The sequence below is a fragment of the Manis pentadactyla genome, chromosome 4 (genome assembly GCF_030020395.1).
Source record: "Manis pentadactyla isolate mManPen7 chromosome 4, mManPen7.hap1, whole genome shotgun sequence".
NCBI classification, from domain to species: Eukaryota; Metazoa; Chordata; class Mammalia; order Pholidota; family Manidae; genus Manis; species Manis pentadactyla.
In genome coordinates, this window is record NC_080022.1 from 29138579 (window position 1) to 29150841 (window position 12263).

Genomic DNA, 12263 nt, shown 5'->3' on the forward strand with positions numbered 1-12263 from the left:
GAGAGCAGGGACCCAAGTGGGCTGTAGGAGCTTGGGTTGGCAGGGCATCTCTTTCAGTCTTGACAGGATGCTGAGAAGCCTATTTTTGGAATTCAAGGCAGATGTTCTCCCCAGTAAAGGGAATGTTTGGTGTCTGCTCTCCCCTCGGAGAGGTGGGACAGGTCCCCTCCTCCTGCTCCCCTCCGCTGAGCAGAGTCATACATCACCAAGGGGCCGGGGCTCCCTAGATGTATTGCCCTAATACGTCGCTATAGCAACCCCACTCGAATCCTGCATTATTCTAATGTGGTCCCCCTCCCCGCTGTGATGTATAGCTTGGGTCTTAGAGCTGCAAGGCCCCTGCTCTCAGTCTGCTCCTAGTGCCCTGGGGATGGGTGGCTCAGAGGCTGGCTCAGTTGGATTCTCTGGGTCCCATCTTGCTTCTCCTCCCCCGTGCATGGGATCCTTTGTGAGGCCGGGCATGGAGGTGGGGTCTGGCACATTGGCCCATCCAGAGACGGGAAGCAGCAGGCTGTGTGTCCTGGCTCTGGCACACGAGCGCCTGACGCACCGACCCACGCCAGCCTGCCTGGCCTGGGGACCTGAGGCCTTGGGATTGGGGCCCAGGGCAGGACAATGGCTGCATTCCGGCTGTCAGCCACAGGCCCCCATTGTTCCTGTGGACACTGCCTACTTGAGGGCTGCCGATTCTGGCCCTCACCCCATGGGGGGCGTAGGATGCTCCCTGGACCACTCCCCCGGGGAACCATAGAGGGGTGATTCATGGGGTGGCCAGGGCATAGCAAGCCCCAGCTGTGCCCAGATTCTGGGGGGGTGGGAGGGGGAGGCGACTGAGGGTTGTTTGTGTCAGGGGAGGGGGGGTTGAATAGTCAGAGGACTTAGGGCCATGGACACCAACCACGTCATCTCCCACCCCTCCTCGTGTGTGGGCTGGTCAGAGAGGCCCCATTGTCAGAGGGGCGGGCCCACCCAGGCTGGGAGGGAAGCAAATGGAGAGGGGCTTTCTTAGAGCTGGGAGGACCCACAGATCACCCCTCACACTGCACTGATGGGGAAACCGAGGCCCAGAGAATGGAAGGGACTTACGGTTGTACAGCTAGTTGATGACAGGCCTCCCAGATGCTGAGATGTTGCTGCCATATCTGGTAGAAAAACAGTCCCAGTGGTGGTCTTCAGCCTTGGCAGAGGTTATGTCCATGACCTCCTTCCTTTCCCCTACTCTTTGAAACCCCTCTAGTTTCAGTCAACATTTGGTATTCCTGGAGTGAGAAATTAGAGCTAATGGGTGAATGGTGCTAGGGTCATGCAGAGACCATACCGACTATGCCTTCCATAGGGCCCTGAAAAAATGAGTGGGGCATGGAGGTTCCCAGTGCTCTGACATGCAAGATTCATAGAGGCAACAACAGACTTCATTGTTTCCTTCCAGTGATCTCACTCGGGCCCTCGCATGCCTACCCTATGTGACTGAGAGGTAGGGAGGGGAAGAAGCTAATCCAGGAACTTTTAAGGACAGGGGGACTGGTCTTATTTATCTCTGTGCTCCTGGTGCTCAGCATAGGGCCTGATTGTTAAACTGGATGGCTGGATGAGTGGATGGATGGTGGGTGGTTGGGTAGATGGGTGGTTGGGTGGCTGAAGAGGTGGTTGAGGGTTACATGGGTGAATGGATGAGTGGATAGGTGGGTAGATGGATGAATGGACGGTTGCATGGATGGATGGATGGGTGGACTGATGAATAGATGAGTGGATGGATGTAGGATAGATGGCTGGATAGATAAATGAGAGACTGCCCATTTCAGGTATTGAACTCCAGAGTTGATGAATGACCCAACTTGGGTCATATTAAGGGAGAATGGTGGGATGAGGCCCAGACCCAAGTACCTGGGCTCTACCTTTGAAGCAGGGATGTCCTGTGGTGTGGTTTAGTAGTTGACCTCTGGGCCGGGTGGCAGTAGAACCAGGAGTTAGGACCTGAAGGAACCTATAGTCAGACTTAGTCTCATAGCAGGTGGCTCTAGGGACCTTGATTCTGAGTTGAATCTTCTGTGCTGGGGTCAAAGGAGGGGGTGGAAGGCCACTGGTGGAAGGGTCCTGAGCAAGGCAGGAAGAGAATGCAGGTTCAGGATGGGGAATGAGTAGGGTCTGAGGGTGCTGGGTTTGAGTGGTGTTGCCTCCTTGGGATCAGGCCCCGAGCCAGAAGACTCTGAGGCAAACCCCTATTCTTTCTTCATGACCCAGCTATTAGTGGTACCACTGTCTGTGAGGCCCTCCTGGACCCTCAGGGTGCTGTCTCCCAGAGTCCAGCATAGAGCCTGAGAACAGGCTCAGTGTACATTATAAGGGTTGCCACAGAGAGGCAGAAATGAGGAATAGGTTGAGGGGCTCCACCTGCCACTAATTTTGTGGGCCATTTTGGATGAGTTCTTGAATATCCTTGGGCTTCCATTTTCCCTTTTGTCAACAAAGGGTGGAGAACTTGAACTTTTCTTTCCCAAGTAGTTTTGAGAAAGAAGAGAAATAATTCTGGGGGAAAAAAAGCACTAGGCATTATTTCTCCACACTGCTTTAGCTCAGCAATAATATAATAATATATATTGTACATATAAAATTGATTTTATAGCTAACATTTAATGTGCATTTACAATATGCCAGGCTCTCTCTTCTAAGTGTTTATGCATTCATCTCTCATCTAATCTTCACAGCAATCCTACCAGGCAGGTCCTGCCATTATTTTCTTTTGACAGAGGAGGAAACTGAGGTATGGAGCATGTAAGTGGCTTGCTCAAGATCCCATGGGTAGAGGTGATGCAGTGAGGATGAGGACAAGGGCCGGGGATGATGCCGGGTCCCACATTCTTAGCCACCACGTGTGGCAGCTCAGGAAGGAGATCTCTGTATGGATGCATCAGGAGGGTTTCTTAACCTTCTTGGTGATCCCAGACAAGTCATTCAACTTCCTTGGGTCTCGTGCAATTTACCTGATGGCGGGGTGGCTGAAGGGGGAGAAAGACCCTACCCAGTTTCTCTAACACCCTTGGTCCCCGGGTTCTCTCTCTGTCTCCCAGTCTTGAGTTCTGGAGCCTCCTCTGCTTTAGGCACATAGGCCAAGCACTGGTCTCTGCTGTTCGCCGGAGCAGGGAGTGTAAAAAGAACGTGGATCTGGCGTCAGATGAAATGGGTTTTATCCGAGGTTCTGTCATTTACTAGTCTTGCCATCTTGGACAGGTCACTAGAACTCTCCGGGCACCAGTTTTCTCATCAGCAAAATAGGAATAACTAATGGGAAATAATGAAAATAAAGCAAAGAGTAAGTGCAAATAAGTATAATGTCAGCATGTGTTGGACAGAGTGGGGTCCATGGTAAAAGTTTATTACATTTTGGTTTTCCTGTTCATTTGTTTTTGTATAATGCCCTGCCCAGGCCCCACAATAAAACGGCTGTCATTCATTCATCACTTACTTATGCTAAGTACTCTATATACATCGTCCCACTTAATTCTCAAAACAGCTCTATGACATAGGAACTGCCATTGTTACCATATCAGAAACTGAGGCATAGAAAGGGTGAGTAGCTAGCCTAAAGTTACACAGGCTGATAAGTTGTGGAGCTAGAATTTGTACCCAGATCTGTCTAGTTCCACAGCCCCTGTGTTTCTGCTCTCTGCCTTCCCTGAGACACTGAGAGCTTCCCCAGGAACTTTGATGGCAGTGGGAGAAGACAGGTGACCCAGGGTGGCTGGAGAGGGCCTTGCAAGAGGGCCAGGTCTGTCCACGAGCTGAGTCAACTCTAGCAGCTTCTGCAGGGAGAAGGCACACCTTCCTCCAGAGACCGGCCCTCCCCAGGGAAAGGCCAAGGACAGTGACAGTTTCCCACCCTAAGGCAAGAGAGCAGCAGCAGTGCCGGGTCCAGGTCTGCTCTTGTTCAGAGCTGAATAATCAGGAGCCTTTGAAGAAGGATTTTCTGAAAAGCCATCAGGAGTGAATCATTGACTTAGGGAGGCGATGAATCAACCGGGAGTTCATAAAACGGCAAATGAATCGGGTGCGAGAATGACGGAGCCACTGCTATTCCCCAGAACCCTCCAGGGACAGAGAGCCGAGAGAAAAGAAATAAAAATAACATGGGGCCTTAGGCCTGCTACAAACCCGAGTCAGCCCCTCCTTCCATGTGGAAAGGCAGAGGGGACAGAGGGATGGGACATGCTAGTGTGTGAAGTGGGGCCAGAGAGAGTCTCCTGGGGCAGTCTTGGCTCCCTGAGTCCAGGATGTGGGTGCAATTAGCAAATGCCTCTCCCCCTTCTTTTCAGGAGCCCTCACAAGAAAGAACACTGATTTTGACGAACACCCAAAATAATGTGAGATCAGGCACCATGCATTATGCATGAGGTCTGATTTAACATGAACATTATTTCTTGTGTACGAGACCATATGCCTCTGTGCTGTCTCTGCAGCCTAATAATACCCAGACCCACCCAGGACAGGCTCAGCCAGAGCCATGTCCACTGTGTGTGTATCCATGGGTTGGGGGTGAAGTGCAGCCCTCCTGATATTTAGCTCAGTGGAGGGGAGCCCATTCAGATGCCCTGGGGGTGGGTTGTGTCCCTGGAGAAACACCAGAGTTGAGGGTGGGCATAACTGTGTGAAAGTGCCAGTGTGTGTGCACGTGCGCGCGCGCGCATGTGTGTGTGATATCAGGAACCCGTGACTAGGAGATGCTGGGTTCATCGCATGGCTATGTGGGGACATGTGCGTAGCTGAGGTTTTACTGCACAAGAAGGACGATGGCAGGAATGGATAGATCTAATTGCTGTGTGTGTTTGTATATATACACGCATATGTATGTGTGGGGGTGTGTGTTTAAAAAATAAGTTCACACATACATACAAACATACAGCCTAACTTTAATTATCTGGAGGGAGCAGGAGAGATCTGGGAGGAGCTGGGAACAATGATGGGCAGGGATGTGTTTGGAAAGCAGTTTTTGGGGTAAGTGGAAGTCCTGAGGGAAGAGGACTGTCAAATGCTGCAAAAGTATGCTGTGTGTGTTAAATATTACAGGTGCCAGGTACCCAGCAACTCTGGAGAGCCCAGTGCAAAAGCCCACAGAGCTGGCACTGGACAGCCAAACTGGTTTGGGTGCACCCATGAATGTGATAGCATGTGTGTGAGTGAGCAAGCTGGTGAGAGTGTGCACCGGGGTTTTAGCTGGCTGAGAGGAGTGATGGAATGGGTGTGACTGGGGGAAAAAGGAGGTAGCCGTGATGGTGAAATTCTGAGAATGGCCCTGGGAAGGATGGGGTAGGATGGACAAGGAAGGGTCATGGGCAAACCTCTGTGTGTGGAAGCACGTTTGCTTCCTAGGTGGCGATAGTTGCCTCTGTTTTACCTGGCCCCCCCCCCCCCCCCCGCTATGGAGTGGCCAACTTGAAGCTGATATTTTTGGGGGGATGCTCAGCTGTGAGAGTGTTCTGGTGACTGCTGCCATGTCCCAGCTCAGGGACCAATAGAGGGCAGTCCTCCCACACTGAGGCCCCAGAGGAGGCTAGGGGAGCCCTGAAAGGGCGGCCCAGCACTAACTCCAATGCTTTCAAATAGGCCCGGCAGAGACAAGATTGACAACTCCTCTGCTCTAGTCCCTAAGCCAGAGGCCCAGGTGAGTGCTTTTGCTAACCTTAGGGGGAGCAGCTGGACCATATGACCAACCTCCTCTCACTCCTGTCCCTGCTTTCTGAAGCTCAAGACCTGCTGGGGAAAAGCTGGGCATGTCACTGGGTGCTTGATCCTCCCACATGTAGTCCCAGAGCCTCTCCAGAGAATACTCAACCCCAAACAGCTCTAAGTGGGTGGTGGCTGTGGTTGCAGGTCAGTTAGACCTGTGGACATCCAGTTGAGTCCTAGGGTCAAGGGAAGACTGCACAGGACCTAAGCCATGCAACATGTAAGCTAGTGCAATTTCTCAGTCCAGGAGGTGGGGGCAAATACAGGTGTCCTTGAAGTTCAGGGCAGGACACCATCTGGGTTTGCCTGGTGACCAGAGGTGACCACAGTGGCTGTCTTCCTTCTTCCCATTTCAGCCAACCCCCATCCTGCAAATAATCTCCCAGCTCAAAGCATTAGCAATGCAGCATGGACTTTCTTTCCCTCTCCAATTTCTGGGAGCAACTATGGATTTGTAGGCACAATGGCATCCACACAAATTCATAGACCAACCCACTGAGGTCCACATGGGGAGAGTGAAGTTCTAACAAAATCTGTGGCCCCATGATCATAGGAAATTTTGTTCAAATGAGAAGGGGTGGGAGATGGAACCAGAAAACTTCACATCTGCTAGGGAAAGCTTGGACTTCCTTGGAGGTCATTGCTAGGAACATCTGCCTCTGTTGAACAAAAGGAAGTCTGAGGCTCTCAGGAGTGAGCAGGTAAATATACATATAGGATGGAGAAACGGTGGTCTAACTCAGTGACTGTGTCTTTCCTAAATTGTATTCTATCCAGGGAGTAATACTCCAGGGAAAAATCTCTCTCTCCAGCTTCTCCTTATACAACCAAATGTACTGCAGTTCCTACCATCATCCCAGGCTGGAGACTGGGGAAAGGGGCCCTGGGGTTTTCTGTGACCAGGGGGTTGGTCGTTGAGTAGCCATCCCATGCTGGTGTCTCATTAAGGAAAATTCTTGCAAAGCAGAAGATTCTCTTCCATCCCTTTTTCCACTTTTTTTCATTTTGTTTTTTGGTTTTATTCCTCAGTTGTTGCTGGTTCTTGGGAGGCCCCATGGTTTTGCTGTTTGTGAGTTGACTTAAATAATAAAACCCTCTTGTACAGAATTAAGCAGTTAGGAAACCAGTTAATCAACTGGTGTCAGTTGTAGGCAGAGGCCAGTGAAAAGCCCCATCTTCCCAGTCACCCTTTCCAACCTCCAAACCTGCTGAGGTTCGAGGCCAGTGAAAAGCCCCATCTTCCCAGTCACCCTTTCCAACCTCCAAACCTGCTGAGGTTCAGGGCGGCTCAGGGTGGTGCAGGCAGTGGGGAGCTTGGAGCTTCATTTGCTTCCATGTCAGGGCTGTGAGGCTGGGCAAATTCAGGAATGGAGAAATAAGGAGAGAGTGTGGGACTACTTCGAAGTTCTGTACTTAGTGGAGCAGTAGTTGGAGGCCACACTGTCACCTGGCCAGCCGGTAAATGCCAAGCCTCCTCTTTGAGAAGCACGAGGAGGCTCACTGGCCTGACACTTTGGGGAATGCCTGGGAGATGGGTGCCAGTTACAGAGTTAATCATTCACTAGGCTGGAGGAGGGAAGGACGGAGGGAAATAAAAAAGGGGCAGCGTGGTGAGAGGCTGAGCCTTGGAAAACTGTGGCGGCCTTTCTATTTGCAGAGTGAGGGGTAGAGCCCAGTCACAGGGAATTCTCAGCATAGCAACTGTCATCCTAGAGGCCCTTGCAAGGCCAGGGGCTGCCAAGTTGGGGCCTAAAAGCACCTTTCTGGGTGTCCACGATGCCGCTGGCTGGAGCCAAGGCCTTGCACAGGTCTGGCTGGGGAAGCTTCCCTGATGGGAGAGGCCCACACACACCTCATTTGGGACCAACTTTTTTGCCAGTAAAGCGATTTTGCCTTAAAGTTTTGTGTCTACAAAGAGTAAGAGGCACTTTGTGTGGCTTGTCCTGAGAAGGGAAAAGTACTATAGCTATGGAGAAAACGGGAAGGGCTGTTTCATTAGTATTTTTAAGAAGAGTTGTTTTTAAAGGGAAAAGATCTCGACTGGGCCACGGGTAGTCTTGGGCTTTGGCAGTGGAACCTAGATCTGCCTGCATCATCCTGATCCTGAAGCGGGGGAGGGGGTGGATGCTGCTGGCAAAGGCTTGAGAGGGGGCTGTCTGAGCATGTTTATGCCCCTCCCCAACATCATGACCACACAGCCAGGGAGTCTTCCCACAGGCCTAAATAACACTCCCTGGGGAGCTGGGAGGGGTGCTCCTTGGGTACCCATCCCTGAAGAGGAAATGGCAGGGCTTTCTGGTGGTGGCATGGCTGTCTGTGCCTCCACTCCTCTGCAAGAGGAGTTTGTTGGCAGAGAAGCAGGACTGGCTTTGTGGGAGCAGGTGGGCAGGGCTCCCTCCCCAGGCCCGCTCAGTTCCTGCAGGACCACTGAGCTGTTAGAACTCCCAGTGGGTCCAGGTAGGTTTGGGCCCCATTTGTTTGGGGGGGGAGAGCCAGCTGGGGTGGGCTGGTGGCACCTGGTCACACTCCCAACTACCCTAGGACCCCACACATGGAGTGCAAAGCCAAGCCAAGTCCGGGGTTATGGTGTTTGGGGGCAGATACAGAGATGCCTGGTGGTCCAGGTAAGGTAGGCTTCTTCCTTGGCCAAGAAGCAGTTGACTTATGCCTGAGGAATGGCTGTCCCAAATTCAGGGTGTCTGCAGTGTCCTAGGCCCTGGTCTCGACTCAGCATAGTCTGTTTATGGGAAATGACACAAAGCAGCTTTATCTTCCTTAAACTCACTCACCTAGGGCAGGGGCCCAATTGTGGCCCAAGTAACAGGCGGTCCTGATACCTGACCTGGAAGAAGGTCTGTGTGGTCACTTTCCTCCCAGAGACTGCGGCCAGAATTTTAGGGGAGGTGAGCCAGGGCACTCCATCACTTCACCCACAAACCGACCCAGCCCTGGTAGTAAAAAGGACAGGACACAGCCCTGGGGTACATGTTTATGTGAGTAATAAAATATTTACTATAACATAAATATAAAGGGAACTTCCCAGTCTACATTTTTTTTTTGCAATAAAGATACAAAGAGAATGCACCAGAACATTGTTCCAAAAATAAAAATAACAAAATTTAAATTCAAACTGTAACAAACAACAAGAAATGGAGAAGGGGGAAGCTCCAAACACATCCAGAAAATAAATAGAGATGGGTCAAAATCTGGAAATCATATTAAAATATCTTTTTCAGATTAGTCGGTATACAAAATCCTTTAGGATGGGGATGGAGGGCAACCCGGAAAACCAAAAATAAAAACCAAGCACAAAATGTTTCTTCTCCCCGCCAGTGTGTACATATCTCACATATTTACATGGTTCCCACCTCACCCCAAACTTGCGGAGTTTCTCTCGCAGCCTCCCCCAGCATCCCTCATCCCCAGGGGGGCTGGAAAGGGAGCAGACAGAAGCTGCAGGGAATCAGGCAGCAGGTTCTCAGGGAACGGCGTATTTCTACAGCTGGTTAAAAAATATCTCCAACTTTTCCAAGTTTCGTTTGTCTGTGGCCAGGAGGGCAGGGCCCTGCGGGGAGCTGGGGCTCTGCCGTGCGGTGGTCATCTGCAGCGGGGCAGAAGCCGCTTGCCATCGGAGTGTGTGGGCGCGCAGACCCTTCTGGCGTGGCCGGGAACCGAGCTGGAGCTCGGATAAAACGAAACGAAAAATGAACACTCGAATTTTTTTTTTGTTAGTGTTTTTTTGTTTTTTGATTTTTTGTTTTGCTCTTTTGGGGTAGAACAGGGGAAGGTAAGGGGAAAAAATAAATTAGGCTAGATTAAAGCTTTGGCTATTTCCTGCTTTTATACACAGACGCGGTTCTCGCGGCCTCCCCTCCGGGGCCCCGATAAATACAGTATACAGCGATTTAAATTAAGGGCGCGGGCGGAGTTAGAAGGACCTCAGGAGCAGAGAGGCTCCATGAATAAATAAAAACCATAAAAAAAAAAACCGAGCCCGGAGGAAGGATAAGGAGAATGAGGCGCATCCTTATGGGAGAGAAGAGGCGTGGAGCGAATAAAGTGACAGTCCCCCACCCTCGACCCGCAGGCTCGGGAGTCCGCGCCGGGGAGAGGGGTGGGGAGCCCTCCTCTCTTCGTCCTCTCTCCCGGGGAATCCCTAACCCCGTACCGCGTTACCTGTCGCTGTGGGGAGGCCGCTGCCGGGATCCGGCCCCGAACAGCCCGGGGGAGGGCAGGGGCGGGGGTCGTCGAGGGGATGGGGGCAGGGAGCAGGCGGCGGGCAGGATGCCCTGGGTGAGTTGGCGCGTTCCGGATCTTTGCTCCTCTCTCTCTGGGCTTGGGAACGCAGCCTATCAGCCGTCTTCGCCGCTAGCTGGAGAGGGCTGTCCGGGTGTTTGGTTTTTGTTCGAAAGTTTCTGGGCTTTTTGTAAAATCCAAAGCAACCGAACAAAAAAAGAGTTGAGGCCGCGCGGCGCCTTGCCGCGCGCCGGCGGGGGCCCGGCCCGCGGGGTCACTGCACCGAGCCGGGCAGTGTGTGGTGGTGGTGGTGGTGCAGGGCGGCCGGCGGGGGTGGCGGGGGCGCCGAGGGTGGCGACGCACCGCCCCCGCCCGGCCCCAGCTCGCCAGGTGCGTATACGTCGTCCATGGGCGGGTGGCCCGCACCAGCCGCGGGGGTCATGCGCTTCTCCTTCTGCCGCCGGTTGCAGAACCAGACGCGCACCACCTCCTTCTCCAGCTGCAAGCTGTCGGCCAGGCCCGTGATCTCGTGCGCCGAGGGCTTGGGGCACTTGAGAAAGTGGCTCTCGAGAGCGCCTTTGACCCCCACCTCAATGGAAGTGCGCTTTTTGCGCTTGCGGCCCTGCGCCGCGATCTTGTCCAGGTTGGTGGGGCTGCCGCTGGACGAGTCGGTCTCCTCCAGCCACTTGTTGAGCAGCGGCTTGAGCTTGCACATGTTCTTGAAGCTCAGCTGCAGGGCCTCGAAACGGCAGATGGTGGTCTGCGAGAACACGTTACCGTATAGCGTGCCTAGCGCCAGCCCCACGTCGGCCTGCGTGAAGCCTAGCTTGATGCGCCGCTGCTTGAACTGCTTGGCGAACTGCTCCAGGTCGTCCGAACTGGGTGCGTCCTCGTCTGAGTGCTCGCCCACTGACGAGCCGCCGCCACCCGCGCCCGGGTGCAGGTGTGCCGCCGCCGCGTGCAGGCCGCCCGCATGTGCATGTCCGTGTGGGTGTCCGTGGGCGCCCAGGTGCGGCGGAGGCGACGGCTCCAGCTGTGCCTCGTGGCCGTCCTCGTGCAGCGCGTGGTGCAAGCCCGGCCCCGCGCCACCGCCTCCCGCCGCCAACATTCCAGCCAGACCACCACCGCCGCCCCCTGGGTAGGCCGCCTGAGCATACAGCCCGAGCGGCTGGGGCTGGTGACCCCCGCCGGCCCCCGGTGACGGTGACATGGCCGGGCCCAAGTGGTGAGCCGTACCGCCTTGCGCCCATGCCGCGCCCGCGTGGGCCGCCCCCTGGTGCACCAGGCGCGCGTGGAAACCTCCACCACCGCCGCCGCCACCGTCGTCGGCTCGGCCGGTGCCGCCGCCTCCCGCCTTGCCGTGTTCCAGGTGAGGGCCCCCAGCCCAGTCGCCGCCGCCGCCGCCTCCCGCGGGTAGCCACTGGGGGTGCGCCAGGCCCACGGGGTGGCCCGCGCCCGCGCCCAGCCACTCGTGGTGCATCAGCTTCTGCACTTCGCGGTACGCGGCCCCAGCGTGCAGCCGCTCGGCGGCTGCCGCCGCCGCCGCTGCCGCCGCGGCGTCTGGGTGCATAAGCGGTCCCGTGCCCCCAGCTCCGCCGCCGGGGCCCCGCGGCAGGTACTGCGCGGTGGTGGCCATGCCGCCCCGCACCCTGCGCCGCGCCGCCGCCGCCGCTCCGCTCCGTCTGCGGGCCCCGCCGCGGAGCTCCGCCGGCTTAAAGCCCGGACCCGCTCGGCGCTCCGGAGCCCCACCCCGCCAGCCGCCCATTGGCTGCCCGCGGAGCCGCCTCCCGCCCCCTGGCCACGGCCCCCGCCCTCCGCGTTCGCCTGCCGCCCGGCCCGGCCGCCCAGAGCTAGCCATTGGGCCTCGCTCCTGGGGTCCCGCGTGCCGGCCATGCTGATTGGCCGCTGGGGCTTCATTCACGGCCCTCCTACGGTCCGCTTACATACTCACGCCCCGGGGGCGCGGCCGCCACGTGGGGAGTGGCGCGGGGGTGGCCCTGGGACCGCACCCCCTCTCATCCTGGATGCGTGGGCCCAGCTTTCTCCCGGCGCTGGAGACTCTGAGCCCGGCAGGTCCCACACTCCACGCGAGCTGAATTCCCGCCCGTCTCCCGCCGGGGCGGCCAGAGGCTGCGCGGGGATTGCGGGCTCCGGGAGGCGCTCGGGCTCCGGGATGCAGCTCAGCCCGCGCTCCTCCCTCCGCAGTGCCGCTGCCGGCGGGCCGGGATTTCCGAGGGTTTCCGCGGCTGCAGCGGGAGGCGGCGCGGGTCCCTGGCTCAGATCCGGCGCGGCTACTCACCTCCGCC

General features: G+C 55.6%; 1 protein-coding gene across 2 annotated transcripts; it reads right to left on the reverse strand.

Annotated features, from left to right (window-relative positions):
* Positions 1-8697: 8697 nt before the first annotated feature.
* POU3F1 (POU class 3 homeobox 1) lies at positions 8698-11646 on the reverse strand. 2 transcript variants are annotated; one of them, XM_057500025.1, is made up of 2 exons: positions 9898-11646; positions 8698-9397 (listed from the first exon to the last, which is right to left on the reverse strand). In XM_057500025.1, exon 1 carries the CDS (start codon positions 11591-11593, stop codon positions 10232-10234), a length of 1362 nt encoding a protein of 453 aa, XP_057356008.1. In that variant the 5' UTR covers positions 11594-11646; the 3' UTR covers positions 8698-9397; positions 9898-10231. The 2 variants fall into 2 exon arrangements, with proteins under 2 accessions (XP_057356008.1, XP_057356007.1); XM_057500024.1 differs by having other exon boundaries at positions 8698-9403.
* Between the last annotated feature and the right edge of the window lie 617 nt (positions 11647-12263).

Coding starts and splice junctions, on each gene's coding strand:
- POU3F1 (XM_057500025.1), bottom strand. CDS start 11,593: ATGGCCACCACCGCGCAGTACCTGCCGCGGGGCCCCGGCGGCGGAGCT.